Below are 24581 nucleotides of genomic sequence, written 5' to 3'. Positions count from 1 at the left end.
GGAACCTTTACCTTTTTTTATGATAGAAAATGTCCAAATAATGGAAAAGGCTGCCTCAAAGGTTGGTGGATTCTTTTGCTGGAGATCTCTAAACAGAGACTAGATCAGAAGTACTGTACTGGCGGATTTGGGCCTTGGGAAGATCTCTTCCAGCATTTACAATCTCCAGGTTGTACAAATCACATGCTGCTTTAGTGTAATGAAGGAACCCAGTCAAATGTTGACATTTTCAGAGACCTTTTACCTGGGCTTCCCTGCCTTTGTTACTTTTGTAGAGTTGCCTTTTACAGTGAAAATGGTTGTTTTCATTCTTTACAGAAACTTTTCTTTGCAAACCTGGATTTCCCGTAATGAATACCATCCAAACAAAGGGACAGTAAATTTGACCTGTTTGCAAATATGTATGCATACTTGTAAGTAGCTTCTTGGACTGTACTTTCAATAAACTAGAGCAGCTATTTGTAAATTTGTCTACCATTTGGCCTTGAGAAGGTTTGATCGTAAAAAGCGGTATTTGATTTTTCTTTCCCTCCAGGTAGAGTTAACAGGTTCAGGGTTAGGACTTCAAAAGTGCAGTGGAGACACATTTAGAGCCTTGGAATACTTTAGATGAATCTAAGATATGCTAAACATTTAACGGCCATTTGAAAAAAATCAGTCTGTCAAGAAAATAATAATAATTTATTTTACAAAAGAACAATTTAAAAGTGGTTGCTTTCACTATTCTGGACATTCCTCTTAAAACCTTGCAAAGGCCATACGGTGGCCCAGCCCTTACTTTAAAAACCTATATACAACACCAGCAGGGGTCTCCAACCTTGGCCATTTTAAAACGTGTGGACTTCCAACTCCCAGAATTCCCCAGCCAGTCATGCTGGCTGGGGAATTATGGGAGTTTAAAAGTCCAACGCAGTTTTTGAAATTCAGCAGAAGAACCAAGAAATACGGAGTCGGCCACACCCAGCAATGCCTTTTTGGTGACTGAATCCTGGTTTGGATTGCAAAGTTGTCTCAAAGAGGTTGAATGTCTGGCTCCAACATATTCCCACCGGCCATCCCGACCCAGTAGAGTGGACTTTTCCGTGAGTAGGTCCTGGTAATGGATCTCTTCCTGGCTGGCGCGCTGCGGAAAAGAGAGACATCCTCGTACGCCGCTCCAAATGTCTCCGAGTCTTCCCCTGTAGGAGGAAACACGTGTTAGAAATCCCAACGGAGCACTGTGAAGAACAGAAATGGGGAAACCTACTCCTTGCTTGAAGGGCGAGTAGACTTTGTAGCTTCCTTAAGGGAAGGTCTTGCTCAAAGGAAAGATGTAACTAGCTTGCTGTCATCTAGCAGTGTGTGAAGCTGTAGCAGAAGAGGATAAAGATTCAAGGCCCTATCCCCCTCTGCCTATTCTAGTTTGGCAATACCGTGAGTCACCTTTAGCATCTTTCTGAAGTCACGATGGACCCCCCTCAAAATGAACCTACAATCTTGTTCTGAAGTTCTGACAATATTCCCCCCCCCCCCGGCAAGGTCAGGTAACCCGCATTTTGGACGCTCGGCAACCGGCCTGCTTTTATGGCTGTTGGAAGGGTTCCCTGGTCACGTGACCATGGTTTGCAAAGCTTTCGCTTCAAACTGGTTACCCTTCCAAAGCAGGATGGAGGAAAGTTAACCTCGGAGAGGCCATAGTTTAAAACTACAATCGCCGCTCGGGAAATCAAGCCTAGCTACAACTTGGCTTCATCCACTATAGATACGTTCTCCAAGGCTACTGGTAACCAACAGCCAGGGCTTGAATTTGCTGCTTTTTTTTTGCTTTCTCACTTCCCCTCATTTTCTTTTCTCACGGTTTTGAAAGTACACTCAATAAGAGCAGGCACTTTTACTGGCCTTGAAAAACTCTTTCTTGGCTCAAAAGGAAACTCGAAATGTTTCCAATAAACAAACCACAGTTTATCCCAAAGGTGCTTTTTTAAGAGGAAGGTCTACGGAGATTCTCAGTCATCTAAGTCATAATTGCCCCAAAGATGCTTTTTCAGGAGGCAGCTGGACTTTCTTGCTTCTCTTTGAAGACGTTTCGCTTCTCATCCAAGAAGCTTCTTCAGCTCTGACTGGATGGTGGGGAATGGAAGGGTTTATACTCCTTGCAGTCTGGAGATACAGTAGATCTGTCTCCAGCCTACAACACAGTCCTTTCAGCGGTTCCAAGGAGGCTCCACACCCATTTGCATCACTCAGGTGACCTTGAGGACACAGACAAAACCTCCAAGTGGCCTCAACGACTCTCTAAAAGAATGCAAATGACCAGATGACCGCAAGGAGTATAAACCCTTCTTCCATTCCCCACCATCCAGTCAGAGCTGACGAAGCTTCTTTGATGAGAAGCGAAACATCTTCAAAGAACAACAAGCAAGTCCAGTTGCCTCCTGAAAAAAAAGCACCTTTGGGACAACCATGAGCTGGTTGGCTGAGAATCTCCACAGACATCAGGTTAATTTTGGAGGACACTGGGAATTTGTACCATCACGATAATATACGCAAGAAATCCAGCTCCGTTGAAATGTTGTCACTCATTACACCAATGGCTTGAAAGGCGAATCTGCATACCGTTTGGGCACTTCCTCTGAGATGAAGGAGGGCCTTTATAGAGGAGTGGGGACTGTTCCAGTGCCCAAAGGCCACTTGCAGAGATGACACCTTTTCCTGAAGATTTGGGTGCAGTCGTATCTGGAGTTGGGAAAACAGGAGGTTTAAGCATACTGGGGGGGGGAAAATTGCATCTAGCACTGGAGGAAAATCTTAAGGAGCTCTTTACAAGAGATAAAATGGCTTTCATGGAGTTCACTCGCCGCTAAGTAGAAAATAAAGCAAGATCTCAGTAGCTCTGCCTAGGTCAGAGGTAGACAACCTTGGCTCTTTTATGACTCGTGGACTTCAACTCCCAGAATTCCTGAGCCAGCCATGCTGGCTCAGGAATTCTGGGAGTTGAAGTCCACGAGTCATAAAAGAGCCAAGGTTGCCTACGCCTGGCCTAGGTTTATCCTAGTAGGCTCATTATAATCAAAGATCAGGATTCAGCCTCAGTGCCCTTCTCGTGACCTCAAGAAACCACAGAAGAAACGAACCAACGACCGAGAGAGCCACCTGCTCGGAATGCTTTAAATTTGGATTCCTGCAACTAAGGTTTTGTATCCTTACTAGAACTGCATGAAAAGGTCTGGCAGATGCCTTGACAGGACAACGGTAAGAACCGTCAGTCCAAAAGTACCTGAGAAGCTGAAGATGTCCTCCAGGATGGTTGACTTTGAGGACGCTGTCTGTTCTCCCGCGCTCAGCAGTTCAGTTGGGTAAACAGCTACTCTGGGGGTCCCTTTTATAAGGCACGGCCTTTTCATTTCCTGGCTAGCCTCCCCAGCCGGTGACCTTGTCTCCAGAGGCCTTTTCCTTGACTCCAGCCCCAGAGGGTTTCTGAAGAGGTTCTCCTCCTTATTGCCTTCTGCATCGCTGCCAAGGGACTGATCTTGAAGCTTATCAATTCCTTCAAGTTCCGGGTCTCCGAAGGGCTGAGTCTTTCTGCTGCTGAAGAGTCCTAATGCTGCCTTGCCCCCAGGATGTGGGGCTGGCTCTTCTCCAACTGCTTCTGCTGGCCTTTCGCTTCGGTTGCAGCCAACCGCAGCCCTTTTCCTTCGTGGCCAATCTTTGATGGCCTCGGGGGTAACCTTCCCGCTACGCTTTGGAGACGGGCTCCGAGCGACACCAGTGCTGCCCTGGGACGGGGACGCTGTAGACGAGGTGCAGAGAGTGGGTGAATAGGAGTGGCATATGTAAGTCTGCCCAGCAATCCCGAACTTCCCAGGGGTATTATGGGCAGAGCGGACGCAGGACGGCGAGATGGACACCGCTTCCAATTTCTCTGGGTGCCTACTACACCAGGCCACTGACGCATCCCCCGCCGTGCGATCATTTTCCTCCCCCTTGAGCGTGTCACATGAAGCAAGAGGCGGCTGCTGTACGGCCTCAGAAGGCACCTTTCTGATGCGGAGCTTAGGCAGACCGGAAGCTTGCATTTCAAGTTCCACCTCATAGGTCAGCGGAGGAGCTGTCGCCCCGAGAGTTTGAGACATAGCCATTTTTTCCTCCTTCTCAAGCCGGGCTGCCGCTTCCCGTTGCCGCCTGTCAGCGGTGCAACGCAACGCATAGGCGCAAGAACCTGACTTTGAGATTGCAAGCAGGGAGGAGGCCGGATCGGGCCTGGGAGGACTTGAGCAGGGCACAGGCTGTGCATCTGCGGCTTCCTCTGCTGAAGAAATGCTACTTTGGGGCCTCTTGGGGTCTCGATCCAGGTGAGAGCTGTCCGAAAGAGACTTGTTGAGAAGAGGGGAGACATCCAGTTTTTGGCACAGAACTATGGCATGGGAAAAGCAGATGGGATTATTGGCAGAGAAGGCAGGCGACGGGCATCTCTCTGGGCCCTTCCTCTTACTTGGGCTTACCATTTTAGTTATTTGTTCCGGTCTCTGATCCAATGAAGCGTCCTCTGTGTTGCCAGGTTTAATAAATAGGCTGGTTTCAGCAACCGGACTTTTGCTGTCCATAGAGGGCTGTTCCTCTCTGGGCAAGGAAGGAGGGGAAGGGAGAGCTTTCATTGGGGAGGTCTCTCTGACGCTCCGAGTTTCTTGGGGACTGCAAGATTTTCTCCCCTGCTCTTCCCTAGTTGGAGCGTGCGTGTAAGGGCTCATCGCTGTTGCAGACCCATTATGGGATGGAGGCAGAGCATCAGATTGGAAAGCAGAACGGACCTCTCGAGAGGCCTCAGAAGGAATCCTAATATTTGACGACAAGCCCAGTTCTGGATGCGTGTCCTTGAAAGCTGCAGATGACGCTTCTGGCCACAGAGAGGGAAAGTCCACAGATGAGATTGGCTCAGGACACGTATTTCTTCTCGTCTCGAAAACCCGGTTCTCGGCCAAAGCTGTAGGGGTTGTTTGGGGGCCAATTCTCAAGGGAGGCCTTGGGGACTGCAGCCCTGAGCACGACTTTTCCTGAAGAGTAAACGGGGATGAAGGGGACGACAGAACGACGGGTGAATCGGGACCATCTGCAGGCAAAGCGAACACATCATCCAGCAGCGGGTCGGAGAGTGGTGGCTTCTCTGGAGTTTGGGGTTCGGCCGCTCCGGGTGAGGAAGGATCCCCGTCTTTCTTCTCTGCAATCCAGGCCGGGCAGGATTCCCGATTTTCGGCGGACGCAGGCAAGGACTTGCTCTTCTGCCTCGGAGGGGAGAAAAGTTTTCCCAAACATTTGGCCACAGAGTTTTTAAGGGCTGGAGTTTTCTGGGGAGTCTGTCGCTCCTTTTCTTGAATCCGAGGAGATCTTCTCAGCGGGCAGCCCTTGGGATTTAGGAGCTCCTGGGAAGATTGAAAATAACTCTTCCCTGCTGCCTGCGAAAGAAGGGTGGACAAAGATCACTGCTTTTTCTTTGGAATGCAGAGAAAAGAACAGAATAAGCAGGGGCGCTTTTTAAGCACGGAGATTAGCGTGTTCAAAAAAATTGTGAAAACGAAGGGCTTAGCAGAATTGCGGTATGTAATGATTGCTTTGTAAAATAGCTGGAGCTCCTGTGACCACCTTCTTTAAAAACTGCATGCATCTTCTTCTATGGATAGCAAAGGAATGTCAGTTTTTTTTTTATCATTGAATTCTAATACATTTTAAATAAACACCTGTTGAAGAATATATTACCTATCAGTAGGCTGAGGTCATTTTTAAGCGTGCAATTGCCAAGCCAGATGCCTTGTACATTGTTAAACTACAGTCTAGATCAGGGGTAGGCAACCTCGGCTCTTTTATGACTCGTGGACTTCAACTCCCAGAATTCCTGAGCCAGCAGGAATTCTGGGAGCTGAAGTCCACGAGTCATAAAAGAGCCGAGGTTGCCTACCCCTGGTCTAGATCCACAAGATTTTAAAAACAGTAAAGAAACTGGGAATAAACAGCGTTGGCCACTACCCAGAATTGCTTTAGGTGAGATGGGCAGCTATATACATTTGATTAATAATAAAAAACAACAACAACAACAGACAAGTATTGAGAAAAACAGAAGCACGGCAATTCTACCTGAGGGACGAGCTCATCAAAGGTCAGTTGTTTTCTTCTCATTTGAGGAGAAACTGTTCTCCCCAAACTAAATCCATCCAAAACTTCTCCAAAGAGAATATTCTTAGGAGATTGGGTTTTTTTTACTGGAGGTGAAGCCAGACCTGTGAATAAAAATGCAACAGTTCAGACAGGTTTAAGCAACTGCGTCTATAAGTTTGCAGGACAAGCTCTGTTTACCTAAGATTACCATTTATTGTGATAAATCAAAGCGAAAAACCCATGTCCTTCTAAATACTACAGACCTACACCTCCTAGCATCATTCAGCCAGCCTAGTCGATGGTGAGGGATGCTGAGAAATTCAAGTGAAATAACATCTGGAAGGTTGGGGTTTTGTCTACTCTGCATTAGAAAATAGGAAAGGCTTTAATTTAAATTAGTGGTCGAAAACAAACCAGTTCTAAATAGTACAAACATAAATATACTGATACAAATCAGGAAACTCAATCTCTGATACTCCTATTAGATCTCCTTCCTCACCTGTTTCTTCCAGATGTCCAGGTGTGTTCCTCTTGTTTGGCCCTAGGCAGTGGATGGAGCTGGAGAGAAATTTATCCTGCATCAATTGCTTGATCCGCGGACTTCTTCTTAAACCACCTTTTAGGAAGACAGAAGAAAAGGGGAGAGAATCAAGGAGCATTAATGCTTGAGACTGACTATGTCACCCTTAGAAGGAAATACTGAGGCCTGGAAGCCCCCCCTCACCAAAAGAACAACACCTCAAAGCACAAGAAGAATTCTTTGGATACTCTCATGTTTCAGAAGCATAAATTGGCGAGATGGAAAACTGCTGATCTCTGCCTCTAGCAAATAGGTTTTCTAGACACCAACACTAAGAGACAGAAGTAATACTAAACTTGGGATACTCAACTATAAAGGGCTGCAGGACAGTGTCGCTCAGTGTCCTTTAAACAAACACTCTCTCATTCTCTCTCTTTCTCTCACACACGGACATTGATCTAGATGAAATTAGAGCAATTTTGTACCAGTGTAGGAAGGCTGAGTCTCTGTTTCATCCTGCGGCTTGGCTGCTTTCAAAAAATGAAAGCAGCTAAGATAACAATGCTATACTTGATGAATAGCTCTTGACCGAAGCCAGAATTTAGTCCTAAGAGCTGTGGGGGTACAGTGGTTAGAATGCAGTATTGCAGGCTACTGTTGCTGACTGCCAGCTGCCTCCAGTTCGATTCTCACTGGCTCAAAGTTGACTCAATCTTCCATCTTTCTGAGATCAGTAAAATGAGGACCCAGATTGTTGGGGGCAACAGGCTGACTCTGTAAACCGCTTAAGAGAGGGTTGTAAAGCACTGTGAAGCAGAAGTCAAAGTGCTATTGCAGGCTAACTCTGCTCACAGCCTGGAGTTTGATCCTGACTAGTTCACGGTTGACTCAGCCTTCCATCCTTCCGAGGTCGTAAAATGAGGACCCAGACTGTTGGGGGCAAGATGCAGACTCTGTAAACTGCTTGGAGAGGGCTGTGAAGCAGTATATAAAGCTAAGTACTATTGCTATTTATCAAATTCCTGTTGCAGTTCAGACCACATCCTGTGGTACAAGCTAAAGTAATCTTATAACAGGCCAAAGTTAGAAATTCATAAGGAACATTTGCCCCTTCTTGCTCTGTTATGAAGATAATTTTAGTTGCATTCATGTAACCAACCTCTCTCAATTCTCAAGTCACTTTGATTCGCAAAGAAATAGCCTGTCAATCAGTACTTACAGGTCATGGTCTTTTCAGGAGATTCTTCCACAATGCCAACATCAGACCCAGGATCCAAACACCTTTGAAGAAAGGAATGTTTGAGACTTAACGGAGCAGCAAGTGGTGCAGAAGTAAAGAAAGAAAGAAATTCCGACTTTATAGCAAAGTAAGATTGGTAAATTGCTATTAAATGAATCTGAAGCTTTCACTCACCGGCCTGTAATCTGCCTCTGCAGAAGGCGCCTGGACATCTGCTTGTGCAAGGGGGTTTCTGCCACACTTTTGGTCAATAGCTTGTGATGAGCTAAAACAGAGAAAGTTGGGTAGAGAAATAAGATTACACTAAGCAACTAATCTGTTTGCTTCCTGTTTGGAAAGCAAGGACAGGAATTCTTTTTCAGGATTGAATTTGTACTGAAAGCAGACTACTCCCCCATGTTATCATGACAAATACTGTAGTATCTTGAACACAATCACATTTTTCCCATATAAGCCATAGTGTATGAACTCCACTTTATCAGATATAGGGAATATAGTGCTGTGAAAAGAAATTCCATATGCATAATTAGAGCAGAGTAGAGAGTAAAGAATAGAATAGAATAGAATAGAATAGAATAGAATAGAATAGAATAGAATAGAATGGAATGGAATGGAATGGAATGGAATGGAATGGAATGGAATGGAATGGAGTGGAGTGGAGTGGAATAGGAATTGCTGGTAATTGGACACAATTGAGTGGAAAGGAAAAAAAATCCAGTTTGAGGCCTTTAATGATAATTCTTGCATGTCAGATTAAAAACAAGTTAGCTGGCAATTTTTGGAATGGTTCTTGGGAATGTTTTTGAATCAAGAGCCTTCTGTTACATATACTGTATTTAGTTAAAGTGCTTTGTCAAAGACAGCAGAGACGCTGAGCTCTTGAATGGAAGCTTAGAAAGCAGCAAATACCGCCCTTGTAAATAAAAAGTCATTCATGAAATAGGATCTGACAGAGATTTATGCCAACAGACATTTATTCAAGCCTCTTAATATTCTATCCATTATTCTCTTACCTTTAATATCTTCCTTAGATCTGTGGCGTTTATGTTTTAGATCTTCTAAAATGGAAACTGACCGGCTCCGAGGCATCTTTGGGAAGAAACCTTTGCCTAAAGGTAGAGCTTCTTTACTGAAAAGATTTCTCCTCACCTTTATCACTTCTGAAAGCAACAACAACAACAACAACAAAAGAAAAGAGGTTTTCTGGTGTTCAAGCATGCCATGGACAAAACCAATCATTAGTAAGATATTTAAGAAAAACATCAATAAAAGATCTTTAAGACAGACATCTCATTGCTCCGGTTTCTCAAGCCAGTTTTGATGTAACTGATACAATTTGTGGCTGTATTACACGGAAGCAGACTTATGGGTGCTCAAGATAAAAGAGATTAAAGAAGGTTTGTAAAAAAAATAAGGCACACGATAGATTTTTTTTTAAAATGAATATCTTTAACAACATGAAGTTGCAGTCTAATACCCTGGTTGCCTTTAATGTGAGCAAAATATCAGCTCACTTCCTGCTTGGGAAAGAAGACGTACGTACCTTGCACTCCCAACTTCTTGGAAATTGGTGCCAGTTTGACATCAAGGGGCACATGGGAGCTGTCCTGAAAATTTAGAATAAGGCGTTAGAAAGGCTGCAAAGGTTTACATCATTTTATAGGCTTCAGTGGAAAACGTAACACTGCGAATAACCAGTGAATAAAAACTACCTTCATCCCAAGCTCTACAAGAAGGTTAAAAATGGCTCCCTTCCATGCACAAAAGCTCTCGCGCTTTTCCAAAAGATTGTTCTTTATGCAACATGGTTGCCTTTTCTAAAGGTTGTATGCGGGTTTTCCCCCCACCCCACCCCTTTCATTTCGCATGCCATTTGTTCCCAAGCGGAAGTTTCACCTTTCTCTTGTGGTTCCAGGATGCTTGAGGAATTTCTATTTGGCGTAAATTCTGTGACATTTCTGTGATACTCCTATGTCTGGCTAGCGAATGTTTTCTGAAAGCGGAAGACAAAAGTTTTTAGCAAGTGAAGCAGAAACCTTTAGATTCTGGTTTTGAAGACGTAGGACTTTCGCTTCCCTTCCCGCACAAGCTTGACTGTTTGTAATGTGGACGAGACTTGAGTTTCTCCCACACAAAGGACTTCAGAATATTCCCAGACAATAAACCCAACAGATAAGGGTGACATCAAGTCTTGTCTTTCACCCAATAATCCAACTGGCGCTGTGGCTATAAGAGGAATTGATTACGGAAGCGGAAGAAACACTGAAGAAGAAAAAAAAAGAAGTAAACAGAGCGAACATTTTTTTTAATCCCATTTATATCCCGCCCTTCTCCGAAGACTCAGGGCGGCTTACAATCTAAGAAACACAAATCAATGTGCTTAGCAGTAGCCTTCATTCTATGTATATGCCTGCTTATTAGGGCTTTCGCCCTCCCCCCCCAAGCGGTATTATTACAAAGTCAGCTTATTGCCCCCAACAATCTGGGTCCTCATTTTACCTACCTCGGAAGGATGGAAGGCTGAGTCAACCTTGAGCCTGGTGGGATGCGAACCTGCACTAATTGCAGGCAGCTGGTGTTACTTAAGGAGGCATTAGCCCACTGCTCCACCAAGGCTCTTTTGCAGGGATCGTGCGAAGATGCTCCTACGTTTTAAGCCTAAATTAAACTCAGTACAATTTATTCCGTTTTCTGACGTACACCTACCGTTTCTTAGCAGATCGGGTGCGAAGTTCTTCCAGCTCATCTGCTTCAGTGCTTAAAGAACCTGCTTTGGAAAGTGGAAGGGAGGCGGCCGACGTGGGAAGGGATGAACTCTCTCTGTCCTCGGGAACGGAATCATCGCTAAAGAAATCCGCTGGAAGGACGGAAGCTAACTTAGGGGGAATCTCCCTTCCCAGACTGTAGTACAAATCACCCAGCGTCTTTGGCAGAGATTCCACATATCTGCAGGGAGAGCAAAACCACAGGATTTCAATTTAGATACCAAGCCGTGTGTATTTTGCTTTTTGTCATTAAAGTGCAAAGGCGGGAAGCCAGCAGCCCGGGTTCGAGACCTCGAGCACCACGTGACAGGGTGAGCTCCTGCCCTCACCCCAGCTCCTGCCAACTCAGCAGTCTGAAAGCATTCAAGTGTGAGCAGATAAAAAGGTACCACTTTGTCGGGAAGGTAACAGCTCTCCGTGATGTCATGCTGGCCACACGAGCACGGAAATGTCTTTGGACAGCGCTGTCTTGGTGGCCTTAAAAAGGAAATGAGCACCGCCCTCTATAGTCAGCAAAGACTAGTGGAGTAAAATGCTTTACTTTACTTACAGATCTAAAACTTCTTCCAAAAAACTGCTGAGGTATCGTGGATCTTTAGTCAAGCACAGTATCCTAAGTAACTCTGTCATCTGCAAGAGAGTAAAAGTCACAAAATCCATGACGCTCAGGCCATAAATTGCAACTCGGGGCAAATAAGAGAATTTCCAGTATGCAAGAGAAGTAAAACACACACACACATTCACACACACCCTTCTTTATCTACCTCTTGCACAAGCTGCTCCATTCTGTCTGTATTGTTTTGCAGAGAAGGACATTGCAGGCACATCTCCAGGCGCAAATACACTTGAAGTTGGCACCTTTAAAAGAAAAAGACAAATTGAGAAGAAATTCCTTGTTTCTTTCTCCTTCATCTGTTCGATATAGCAATAAAAATGGACTGGGTGGGTGGGTGCAGGGGAAATTACTCTGGCAAGCTTTTTCCACACAGTGCCCAAATCTGTGAATGTTCTCAATTAATACCAATTACAGTAGCAGTTTGGATGAAGGGTATTTTGTTTACTAATCAATTACTATCAAGTATTCTGGTGGAAAGCCAGTCTATAAACATAGATATGGTTGGCATCTTGCCCCCAACAATCTGGGTCCTCACTTTACCGATCTTGGAAAGATGGAAGGCTGAGTCAACCGTGAACTAGTCAGGATCGAACTGCTGGCAGTCGGCAGCTAGCCTGCAATACTGCATTCTAACCACTGTGCCACCACAGCTCTATACTTCTATCCATACACCATACAAAAATAACCCATTTTGCCAAGGCTAATTATATACCGGATATGTAAATATTTTCAAAACAACATAAAGGGAGTGAATTTAAATCAAGAACAACAAACATCACATCAAGTATTCGACTAAATCCCTCCACTTATGTACTGAGGAATCCCGTCCTCTAAAAATTAACCGAGTCAATTATTTCAGAAGCGAAGATAAGTCTTCGTACTCTTTGATTTTGGTTTCTTTATCAGGATCAGAAGCAAGTTGTTGACGAAGAGCGTTGGTGGTCTTTAGCAGCCTTGTTTGGATCGTGTCGAGACAAGCTGCCTACAAACACAACATTAGAGAGAAAGATGTTACCGCAGATATGCACTGAAAACAGGTGGCAACTACAAAAATAGCCCAAAACTGCACAAAAACAGAGAGGCTACCTAACTAAATGAGAACAAAAAGCAGAGGGGGAGTATCAAAGAGATACTTATTTAATAGATTTATATGCCACTGCTAGATCTTAAGAGTCTTGTATTAAGGAGCAAATTAGTTAAGACTGAATGAAATCCTTTTTTTCTTCCTTTATATGGAGGCAGATGACATTTGGATAGAAAAAGGAAACACGCACACACGTGCACACACACACACACACAGAGAGGATGTTCCCGGCAAGACGTCCTTCTCAAGCAAGAACAAAATTGCATTGCTCTGTTTCCAATATCTTTTAATGTCATTTGTACTGTGCTGAAAAAAGACGATACGAGTGTTTCAAAGTCAAGTCTTGCTGAGGGTGGCTTGTTCTAATCCAATCGAGTTTATCGTTTCTGCAGCAAAAAGTTTTCGTTCTTTTTTTGGGGGGGCCATTCTGTTTCGGAAGCGGAGAATTTCATCTTTTATCTTTGCGTCTACACTCTACAGCTTTCTTGCGGTCTCTAAACCAATTGCATATCATGTGCAAAAGGTATGGGGGAGAGAGGGGGGGAGAGGGAGGGAGGGAGGGGGAGAGAGAGAGAGAGAGAGACTTTTCCACCTTACACAGGGCCATGACTTTGCAGGATATTCCTTAATGCCTGGGTGTAGACAGAGAGGCGAAAATAATTCACAAAACCCAATTAGCTGGACACCAAAAAAAACCCCTGTAAAATATGGTGCAAACTTTTTCTTGATTGCTAATGTCATTTCATCACACAGACCGGGGGGGGGGGGGAGATTTACGCTTCCGTAATACAGAAATATAAGCTTGTTCTCTTTAGCTTCCCCTTCCAGTGCCTTTAAACCTTTAAAGACCTTTGAAAAACACTCTGGGTGGCAAAGACGGATGTATCTAAGCAATGACTTTACCTCACTGGATTTCTGAAACGCATTAACCGCCGTCACCATATCCTGAGAACGTGCAAACAAATTTTCTCCATCCTTCATAGCGTTCTGGTAGTTTGCACTGAGGTAAGAAAGCACTTCGCCTTCGGTAGTGAAGTCTGTAAAAACCACACAGAAACACGAAATGTCTTGCTATCCTTCTGCTGGAATATAATAACGTGGCAATTGTGAATTTACAGCAAGGGAATCAGGAAAACCTTTGGGTGTGAAGACCAGGAAGAAAGGAGGCAAACGATGAGGCAAATAATCTTCTCTCGTTCGTTAAATTCTTCTTCCCTAACGTTAATACACCTCTGTTCACTATTAACAAGCCCGGCCTCTCCAAGTGGACTGACTTAGTATACACTTATTAAGAAATCTCTTGTAATTCAAGCATTCATATTCAGCTATCTCATTGAGAGCAGGACTTTGAGTCTTCTAGAACAGCGCCCCCCCCCCCAACCCTTTGGGCACCAGGGACCAGTTCCATGGAGGAAGGTTTTTCTGCAGACCCAAGAGGGTATGGTTTCAGATGTTGCCTATATCCCGCAGATGGGGCTTTGCTTGTTTGCGCAGACATGCCGCGGACCACTGCCGATCCATTCGACCAGGGGTTAATCATATAAGGAATGGTTGCTGGAATTGGGCATGTCTAGTTTAATGAAGAGAAGGACGAGGGGGTGACATGATAGCAGTGTTCCAGTATCTCAGGGGCTGCCCCAAAGAAGAGGGAGTCAAGCTGTTCTCCAAAGCGCCTGAAGGCAGGACGAGAAGCAATGGATGGAACCCACTCAAGGAGAGAAGCAACCTGGAACTAAGGAGAAATTTCCTGACAATGAGGACAATTAATCGGTGGAATGACCTGCCTCCAGAAGCGGTGAATGCTCCAACGCTGGAGGTGTTTTTAAAAAGAGACTGGACAGCCATTTGTCTGAAATGGTATAGAGCAGGCCTCCAAGGTCCCTTGCAACATCATCATCATCATCATCATCACTACTACTACTACCTTTCTGGCTCTGTGGACCAGTGATGGGGGTGGGGTAGGGAAGAGGGGGTAGTTTCACATGCGTGCCTACCGCTTGCACAAATGGAGCTTTGCATGCTCACCTGCGGCCTGGTTCCCAGTGGGCCACAGACCAGGGATTGGGGAACTCTGTTCTAGAATGTTTGCCATTCTCCCTTAAACCTGCACTGGGACACCCAGCTTTGACTCCTATTCTTTGTTCCGAAAAGGCTGGAATTTTGCTTTGCCCTCCACTCGGTATACACGACAAGAGCGCTGATCTGCACGCACCCATCTTGCTTTTCCGTTTTCTTCCGTTCTCTTCCCCTTTCCCATCCAATCTTCTGGACGGCGGCCTCTGGTGTGGCTTTTGATTCGCTGGCCGGCCTCCCTCCGGCTGTTGCTTTTGAGCTTTCACGTTGAGCATGGCAACATTCAGCATCTGAAGAGAACGGGGCATGGTTTTCATCTTCTGCCTGATGGGTGTCCGGGGAAGCCCACCTGCTCGAGTGGAAAACAAAAACGGGGTGTGAATTTGGTTCACTGGAGCCCCAACAGGTCGGTAGCATCACCGACCACACGACGCGCAACGTGATGCGATCTTTACAGGTGATCCTCGTCTTACAACTATTTTTTTAGTGACTGTTCTAGGTTACAGCAGCATTGGGGGAAAAAAATGACATGCTACTGTTCCTCACTTATGGCTGTTGCAACCTCCCCTGTGGCTGGTGCTTGGCGACTGGGATGTATTTACAACGGTTGCAACATCCCACCGTCACGAGATCGCCATTTGTCACCTTTCCAGCTGGCCTCTGACAAGCAAAGTCAATGAGGGAAGCCGTGTTCGCTTAACGACCGCGTGATTCACTTACCAACTGCAGTGATTTACTTAACAACCATGGCAAAAAAAAAGTCGTAAATTTGGGGGTAAAATTCATTTAACAACCGTTTTGCCTAGCAATGGAAATTCTGTTCGTAATGGTGATCAATCAAGGACTACCCATATTTAAGTAAGGGCAGCGTGTTCTCTTGCGCTTTCCTCTGCATGATTATAAATACATATAGACACACACACACACAAATTGCATACATCTCTTTTTCTGATCTCGGGGGTAAGATGAAGCTGTACGATCAGAATTTTTTCTCTGGTAAAATTCTGCGAGGGACTGTCTCAGCTCCACTTCTGATTTTGGGGTGTCCTCTTCATTTTTAGGACAACTTGCTTGCAGCATCCTGTACAGAGGGAAAAAAACAAAAAAAACCAAGGAAATGGATAAAAGACAAAAAGTAATGGCCCTTTCCCACTTGCGTTTAACAATTAGCAAAATTTTGCACGTCCAACTAATAGTTAGGATTCCTTTTCTCCCCCCTGAATTATTGTGCTCAGAAACGAATCTGAAAAAACTCAAGGCTATTTCTGATGAGCATCTGAAAAAGCTGCACATTCAAGATGAGTCCAGATGTGGTTTTGTCCAGGTGCATTTTTTTTTAAATAGAGACATACGGCACGCCTTTACTGAGCACAAACGCTTACCCTTTGGAAGAATCTGTGGAGGCAAATTTATTCTAATTTAATTGCATCATAACAGCACTAGCAACCGTGGAGTACTTTTGCTGCCCAGCTTTGCTCTTCTCTAAACTAAGACACTTAAAATTAAGCCAAAAAAAAAGAGAGGAGGAATTACCTGAATGGTTCCATCAAGTATGAGTTTGCACCACAAAGGTTTGACACGCTGTACCAATCTTCAAGCACTTCAGGATTCCAGCTTTGGGCACCTGATAACTCTTGCTGGGCCCATTCTGGACATAAGCTCTCTGTTTAACGTGTATAGATGAAACATTTAAAAAAAGAGAGAGAGAGAAATGCTACATTGTTAGAGGGATTGGAGCTTCCCTAGTTGTGAAAGACGTTGCGTTAACTCTTCCACATGTCTTGACAGGACCTATTTCAGGCAACCGTGAGCAAGAAACACATTTAGATATTATAAGGTAAAGGTAAAGGTTCCCCCGCACATGTGTGCTAGTCGTTTCCAACTCTAGGGGCCGGTGCTCATCTCCGTTTCAAAGCCGAAGAGCCAGCGCTTGTCCGAGGACGTCTCCGTGGTCATGTGGCCGGCATGACTAGACGCCAAAGGCGCACGGAATGCTGTTCCCTTCCCACCGGAGTGGTCCCTATTTTTCTACTTGCATTTTTACGTGCTTTCCAACTGCTAGGTTGGCAGAAGCTGGGACGAGTAACAGGCGCTCACTCTGCTATGCGGCACTCGGGATTCGAGCCGCCAAGCTGCCGACCTGCTGATCGACAAGCTCAGCATCCTAAACCACTGAGCCACTGCGTCCCTATTTAGATATTATAGGTGAGCTTATAATGAAATTGACAATCTCTTTCTCCAACCTGGCTCTATCCGGATCTCTTGAATGGGTTAGGAAATCAGGGTGTCTGGGGGGAAAAACAGGCCCCAGCAAAAATCCTAGCCACATGGAGTTCCTGTGGATTTGGGGATCTGTCACAATGTCGAGGCTTTTTATGCCTTGCTCTGCGTATCGTGATGTTTACAACCATCATTTACAACAAAGTCCTGGTGTTCACCCAGTGTCAGATTTCCTCCTAAGTCTCCCTCGCAGAGACTATGAATTTAAACCCTCCAAAGGACCCAACGGGTTTAAATTCATAGTCTCTGCGAGGGAGACTTAGAGAGGAAATTGGGGGCTAGTTCACCTTCTACTAAATGGGTATTTTGTCATTGGCCACCCACCACAGGGGCTCAAAATTCCCAACAGATGGTCGGCTAAGAAAATCTGCCGGTATTGGGACACCCCAAAAAAGGGTCCTTTCCAGACCAAATACCGGAGGGCTTCTTGGAACATCTGAAAACCAAAGTGGCTAAAAAAAAAAAAGAATGAAGCTTACCGGGACCTGCTTGGTGGTGGTGGTGGTGGTCTTCATCGGAGTCCTCCATGACCCGACTGAGCACGCTGCTCACAACCTCCGGCAGACTGAAGTCCTGCCCCTTGGAACAGTTCTCTGCCACGGGGGCTTGAAGGAGGCACCTCTCCGCTTCTGCAACTTGCTCAGCAGAGAGGAGAGAAAAGAGGGCAGCGGTGCCAGAGATGGGGGAGAGAACCCCGGTGCAAGGAGAATCCGCTCCAGATGAATGGGTCACTTCAGCCACCTGCCCAACGGAAGAGAAACACGCAGACAATGAGGGGATAAATGAACCCTTCCAGAGAAACGAAAAGTGGCTTTGCGGGGTGAGTGACGACTTTGTTTTGACTATCCTTTCAGCAAAGCATCCTTTGAAACTCTTGCTCCACGTCTGGTGTCCCATAAAGATATTGAGCTGTTGGACAAGGCCCCGGAAGGCACGCAAGGCACTTCAGAGAGGTCAACTAGGCTACTGACTCAGCAAATATTTCATTTCCACGGAGCAGATGTTGGTTTCTACAGGCTTGAAGGCTGACACGTTTTTCCCCAGTGTATATCACAATGGTTTCCTTCTCCCTTAAAAAAAGTCTTTGGAGATCTCGGAGCTGCCTCTAAATATTTCGGCAGCTTGCACAACCCTGGGTGTCGAGACCGGTGAAACGTCCATTTCCCCCAACACACACACACACACCCCATCCTATCAGAACGTATCATTCGCCCCTCCCCCACCCAAGACTAATCTCAACTGTCCCTAACTGTCCTTCCATCACCCACACCATCCCACACAACTGATGAACGCTTCCAGGATAGGAAGCCAAGCGTCGTCGTCTTCTTCTCCCTCAAAAGAATCAGCCCAGTTGCCTTTTTCAAAAACAAGGACCGCTTTCGAGACGTCTGAGGTTGCAACGTGTTAAAACAAAAGCCCAGTGGCAAGTTTACTCAGAGCAAACAAACTCTTGGAAAACCTATCTACTGGACATTCCTCCAAGCTCCTGGAGGAATTTTGGTTATCAACGAAACGTAATCAACGCCACCGTGCTGATCAATTACTTATCGTGAGACTTGCTTTGCAGAACCGAAAGAGAGACTTACCATATGAAGTCCTTGAGACAGGATATATTTTACAAACTGCTGGAACGAAGAAATCTCTTGAGCCGAAGGTCCCAACGGCTTGCTCTGGACGGTCCAGCTCTCTGTGTGAAGATTTCTCGTGTACGCTGACTTCCAGTCCGACATGGTGCATGTAAGTTGTATGATGACTGTTCCTTCAAAGTGCCTCTGGTTCAACGTTAGGGGCTCCAGCACCACAGGGCAACTCCAGGTTTCTTCTTTTCCTGTCCATTTTTAAGATAAAAAAAGGTTGTACTTTATCAAGCAACCAAACACTCTTTCCTCAATTTCTATATGCGGCAGTGAATAAAAGAAGAAAGAATAAAAGCTGAGAAAAACCCTAGCATGGTATGAATGCAAAGGGCCTCGTAACAAGGGTTTGGTTTGATCTGCCTAAAAAAAACACCACTGTGTGATAAAATGCAGGTAGTCCTCGAGTTACGATCGCAACTGGGCCCCAAATTTCTGTCGTTAAGTGAGACATCTGTCGGGTTTTGCCCCGTTTTGTGACCTTGCTTGCCTCAGTTAAACGAATCATGGCAGTTTATAAATTAGTAGCCTGGTAGTTAAGTGGACCCAGCTTTCCCACTGACTTTCTTGGTGAGGTCACAAAAGGGGACGCAACAACAGTCACAAATAGGAACCAGTTGCCAAGTATCTGAATTTGGGTGGCATGAGCATGGGGATGCTGCGAAGGCTATAGCTGTGAAAAAACGGTCATCAGAAGTTGCTTTTTTCAGAGCCGTTGCAACTTTGAACTCAACGGGCCGTTTTAAGTCGAGGTAAAGGTAAAGGTTCCCCCGCACATGCGTGCTGGTCGTTTCTGACTCTAGGGGCCGGTGCTCATCTCCGTTTCAAAGCCGAAGAGCCAGCGCTTGTCCGAGGACGTCTCCGTGGTCATGTGGTCGGCATGACTAGATGCCAAAGGCGCACGGAACGCTGTTACCTCCCCACCGGAGTGGTCCCTATTTTTCTACTTGCATTTTTACGTGCTTTCGAACTGCTAGGTTGGCAGAAGCTGGGACGAGTAACAGGCGCTCACTCTGCTATGCGGCACTCGGGATTCGAGCTGCCAAACTGCCGAACATCAGGTCGACAAGCTCAGTGTCCTAACCCACTGAGCCACCGCGTCCCTTTAAGTCGAGGACTACCCGCCGACCCTCTTTTCCACAGTAGTTTCATGGCTCACAAACCCTAAGTACTATTTTCACTACCATCAGCCTTGAGGAGCAGGACTCCGTCCAGAGTTGGGAAGGATGTTTGCGAAGAAGCACGCGAGGAAAATAAGCAGCTCAAAGAGGAATCCAAAGGCAGCATTTGAGTCCATGGCGTGAACGACGGCTGGGAAGATGAACGCTCCACGGGAGACGCTGGGAGGGTCCTTTTCTTCTGATGACCTAAATGCCGGGTTAGGACCTCAGATGGCAAAACGGTGCCTCCCAGGACGCCCATCACTTCAAGAAACGTAAGGTAGCCAAGGTGATCAGGGGGTTCAAGGAGCTGAAAGGAGACAAATCAGAGAGGACCGGAATAAGGCTAATCGTAATGGACAGAACAGCCACAACACACAAGACTAGGTTAAAATGGGCTTGTACAATTGATGGTTCAGCAGGTCGTGGGAACTTATCCACCTGCTTACTGTGACATTGGAACCAGACTGTTATATTAAGCTGCAATGTGGTTTATTAACTTGAGCACTGCACGTTGCATAAACCCAGCCCAGCCATTTCAATATGAGAAGGGCAGCAAATAAATGTAATACATAAATAAAATGAATTCAGCATCCCGACAGCTATCACCTCCCACATAAGCCTGCTGGAAACTTCTTTTCAATAACAGAGGGTCTTCTCCATGTTCCCCAGGAGGACTGCAGCTCTGCAAAAGAGACAGCTCTGTTTCTACAATAAGCGTCTAAGCCAGGGGTCTTCAAACGTGGCAGCTTTAAGACTTGTGGACTTCAACTCCCAGAATTCCTCAGCCAGCCAGTCTTAAAGTTGGCAAGTTTGAAGACCCCTGCTCTAAGCAATGGTACAAACTCCCGAAAACATGAATCTAGTTCAGTGGCTTTTACTTAAAACTGTTACATCACCAACATAATCTTAGGAAGTTATCTAATATAAATCACCAGCTGGAAACTCGGAAGCTGTGGTCTATGTAAATGTACCAGACCATTTTCAGAAGCGCAAACAATCTTTCCCGACTGGAGTTTCGCGGAATACTAAGGTTCTGCAAGAGGTTGCTATAGATTTGTGGGAAACTGAGTGAGTGCTCGCAGTGGTGGGAATTTTTATGCACTGCAACTCAGCAGCCAGCTTACCACTTTGCTGTTATCGTAAAGGTGGATTGTCAAGGTTAGAAGTGAACCGCAGTGAAATGTTTATACATTTGCCATTTTTATGTGTGGGTTTCCCAAGACTAAAACATTATTTCAAGGGTTCCTCCAAAGTAACAAGGCTGGGCACAGGTTTTTATACATGATTAGGCAGTTAGTCTGTTCCGTTCCATTTTGGTAGAAAGAAGAGCTGTTAGGCATACATCGTTCTGCATACGTAATTTGTGAAAAGGTATCAGCCTGTATGAAAACCTCAGGATTAAAAACCCCTGTACAGGTAATCCTCGACTTCCAACCGTTTATTTAGTGATCACTCAAGTTACTGAAAAAAGTAACTTATGACAGTTTTTTACGCTTATGATCGTTGCAGCATCCTCATGGTCAAGTGATCAAAATTCAGACGTTTGGCAACTGACTTGTACATATGACGGTTGCAGTGCCCTGGGGTCATGGGATCTCCTTTGGTAACCTTCTCACAAGCCAAGTCAATGGGGAAGCCAGATTCACTTAACAACGGCCACAGTGATTCACTTAACAACTGTTGCAAGAAAAGTCGTAAAATGGGGCAAACCCCACTCAACAAATGTCTCACTTAGCAACATAAATTTGGGGCTCAGTTCAGCGTTGGGATTCAAATAGGTGAACAACTGGTTCTCTGCATGGATGCCGCTTCCGGAAGTCCGTTCTGGGCCTGGGCAACAAAAAAATTAGCTACCGGTTCTGCCGAACTGGCGCAAACCGGCTGAATCCCACCACTGGCTCAGGTTGTGGTCATAATTTGAGGACTTCCTATAGTCAGTTTCCATGTAGGTGATTGAGAAAACATGATAACAGCAAGATGAAGTTGAAATGTCAAAATCAAAAGGTGCTGGTAATGACCTATAAAGCCCTACATGGCATGGGTCTGGAGTACCTAAGGGAGCACCTGCGGCCGGCGTCAACTTTCCTCCACCCAGTGCGCTCCCACAGAGAGGGCCTCCTCAGGGTGCCACCGGTCAGAGAATGCTGACTGGTGGCCCCCAAGGGGAGGGCGTTCTCTGTGGGCGCGCCAGACCTTTGGAACCGCTTGCCGGTTGAGCTCCGGATGACTCCCGACCTTCGCTCCTTCCGACGTGACCTAAAAACCTATTTATTTGAACAAGCCGGCCTGGTCTGATGGGTTTGGGGTTTTAATTACTGTTTTTAAGTAATTTATTTATTATATTTAGGCACTATGGTTTAATCTGTTTTTAATTTTTGTATTCTGTATTTGGTATTTATTGCCCTGTACACCGCCCTGAGTCCTTCGGGAGAAGGGGTGGTATACAAATTAAATTAAATAATTAAATTAAATTAAATTAAATTAAATTAAATTAAATTAATTAAATTAAATTAAATTATTAAATTAAATTAAATTAAATTAAATAATTAAATAAATTAAATTAAATTAAATTAAATTAAATTAAATTAATTAAATTAAATTAAAAATTAAATTAAATTAAATTAAATTAAATTAATAAATAAATAAAACATGCTGAATTTGATCAATCAGTCATAAGATCCAGTAGGTGAGCATCGAACCATTTGTTCTGTTACAGTTTTTTTATCTCAAGTAGTACAAAGAAAACAGTAACCAAAGCACGTACGATTTTTGAAGGAAGGAAAACTAATGCAGCCACGTAACAAACAGAACAATAATCTGAGCTTTTTTTTTTTTTACCTTGGACCATTCAGCGGTGTCCATCCAATATAGGGTGACCTTATGATTGGCTATCATGTCCTGGATCCCCTTAGGGAGGAATTTTTCTGCCAGGTCATGCAAAGGAGGCAGTTCTTCTGGCAAAGGAGCATGGTTTCCAGAAATAAACTGCCAGAGTTCCCTCCGGGAATGAGGGCAGGGAGATAAGATGAAAATGGCATTAGCAAAGCCTGCGTGAGCGGATTGCACTGGAGGGTTATCCACGACCACAGTTAATTTGTTTTTCTGACTTCTCAGCACCGGTTTGGTAGGAGACACTATTTCAGGCCGATCCCACTGATAGTCAAGCAACGTTTCTTTCAGAATGTTCCGGGTGACAGTGGATCGTGGTGTTGGGCCCGGTGAGCAGGGAGCGCAGAGCTGCTTTCCAAGCCTGGCCCCCAGCTCCTCCTCAAAGTCTTCCCAGCTGCGGGACCCAAGCTCCCGGAAGCTGCCTACTCGCGAAGCCCGGCCACCGATTCCCACGGAGTCAAAGAATTTGAAATCCCACCGGACCTTAGCAAGACCAAACTTGCAAGCCAAGAAGTTCAAGATCCTCAAGGTGCCCAAGTGAAGGTGAGCCTTCTCCGTGGAATCCGCAGTATCCAAGAGGAAGACCACGTTGTGGGAGCAGGTCATGATGCTGCTTCAGCCGCGGGTGGGATCCTGGAGACTCACAAGCGCGAGGCGAGGGCATCCACACCAACCGAGGTCCGAAGGAGGAGCCCCCGCTTATGTTAGCATCCTGATCCAATTGAAACCTACTAAAGAGGAGAACTAGATCTCCAGGATCTACAGTCACTGGGTCTGGCCTTCCAAACAAGCATGCTCAGAGGCAGGGCTCGCAAACCGAGGAACTTAGGTCTCTGCTGGCATTTACGAGCACGTGGCAGTGCCGTCCATCTCCAAAGCGTACCCTTTCTCAAAGAAGTGATGCCCTCTTTCCATTTGCAGAAAGGCAAGCCCCTGTACTCCAGTCGCTGGACCCCTGTGCAAATGAGGGTGCAACCTGGAAGGTCTACCCCTGGGGCTACCCCCTGCTCTGCTCCCAGCTGCCCTTCTGGCCCCTCCCAGTAGCCCTGGAAATTACCCCTCCCCCGCTACCTTGATAGTTATCCTTATTTCCTCCCGCCCCCACTGCCCTGGTAACACTACTCTCCTCCCTTGATGACTGTTCTCCTGCCCCCTTGTTGCCTTGTTAACTACCCCACCTTGACCACTACTTTCCTGCCCCCTCCCCCCCACTGCCTTGGTAACTATCCTCCTGTTCCCCCCTTGTCTTGCTAACTACTCCCCCAGCCCTCTTATCTTGATGCCTTCCTTCCTCCCTCCTTTCCCAATTCTTTCTCCCTTCCTTCCCTCCTTTTCCTTCTTTCTCCCTCCCTCCTTTTCCAATTCTTCCCTCCTTCCTTTCCCAATTCTTTCTCCCCTCCCTCTTTTTCCAATTCTTTCTCCCTTCCTCCTTTCCCCCTCCTTCCCTCCTTTTCCAATTCTTTCTTCCCTCCCTCCTTTCCCCCTCCTTCCTTTTTCCCTCCCTCCTTTTCCAATTCCTTCTTCCTTCCTTCTCCAATTCTTCCTTCCCTCTCTCCTTTTCCTTCTTTCTTCCTCCCTCCCTCCTTTTCTAATTCCTTCTTCCTTCCTTTTCCGATTCTCTTTCTTCCCTCCCTCCTTTCCCCTTCCTTCCTTTTTCCCTCCCTCCCTCCTTTTCCAATTCCTTCTTCCTTCCTTCTCCAATTCTTCCTTCCCTCTCTCCTTTTCCTTCTTTCTTCCTCCCTCCCTCCTTTTCCAATTCTCTTTCTTCCCTCCCTCCTTTTCCCTTCCTTCCTTTTTCCCTCCCTCCTTTTCCAATTCCTCCTTCCTTCCTTCCTTTTCCAAGACTTTCAAGAGCTGAACGAGGGACGAGAGGGTTACCAGCTATTCTCACGAATTCCTGACCCCCGAGGGCTCTCCGACCCGCTAATCCTCCCCGGGCAGCACCCCCAGCGAAGAGAAGCAGCCCCCTACTCCGAGGGAGACCCTCCGACTGCCGCCATTACGCCCGGAGTCGCCCCGATCCATCCAACTGCTGCCGCCTTTCGCGCTCTGCTTTCCCATTGGCTTGGCAGAGGAAGGCTGGCGCGCTCCTCATTGGCTGAGCGCCGCCCCTCCCTGCTCGATAGGTGGACTCCTCCTCTGGCCCTTCCGATTGGCTACTGAAGTTGGCGCAGCCGCCTTCGCAGGCGGA

The 24581-nt window shown here is 45.9% G+C and overlaps 1 protein-coding gene across 1 annotated transcript; it reads right to left on the bottom strand.

The window, feature by feature from the left end:
- Nucleotides 1-667: 667 nt before the first annotated feature.
- TICRR (TOPBP1 interacting checkpoint and replication regulator) lies at nucleotides 668-22996 on the bottom strand (the record flags this gene model as incomplete). The annotated part of the gene is made up of 22 exons (XM_081337754.1): nucleotides 668-1178; nucleotides 2596-2715; nucleotides 3257-5429; nucleotides 6106-6248; nucleotides 6626-6742; nucleotides 7866-7927; nucleotides 8061-8151; nucleotides 8900-9046; nucleotides 9430-9493; nucleotides 9783-9879; nucleotides 10593-10832; nucleotides 11202-11281; nucleotides 11416-11509; nucleotides 12149-12249; nucleotides 13255-13388; nucleotides 14564-14773; nucleotides 15363-15505; nucleotides 15958-16087; nucleotides 17184-17445; nucleotides 18291-18532; nucleotides 19523-19808; nucleotides 22340-22996. The coding sequence occupies 22 exons, from the start codon at nucleotides 22994-22996 to the stop codon at nucleotides 1012-1014; spliced, it is 5760 nt and encodes a 1919-aa protein (XP_081193880.1). The 3' UTR covers nucleotides 668-1011.
- Between the last annotated feature and the right edge of the window lie 1585 nt (nucleotides 22997-24581).

This window comes from Vipera berus (genome assembly GCF_964194415.1).
Source record: "Vipera berus genome assembly, chromosome: 12".
Taxonomy (NCBI): domain Eukaryota; kingdom Metazoa; phylum Chordata; class Lepidosauria; order Squamata; family Viperidae; genus Vipera; species Vipera berus.
This window is presented reverse-complemented; position numbering and strand designations above follow the sequence as displayed.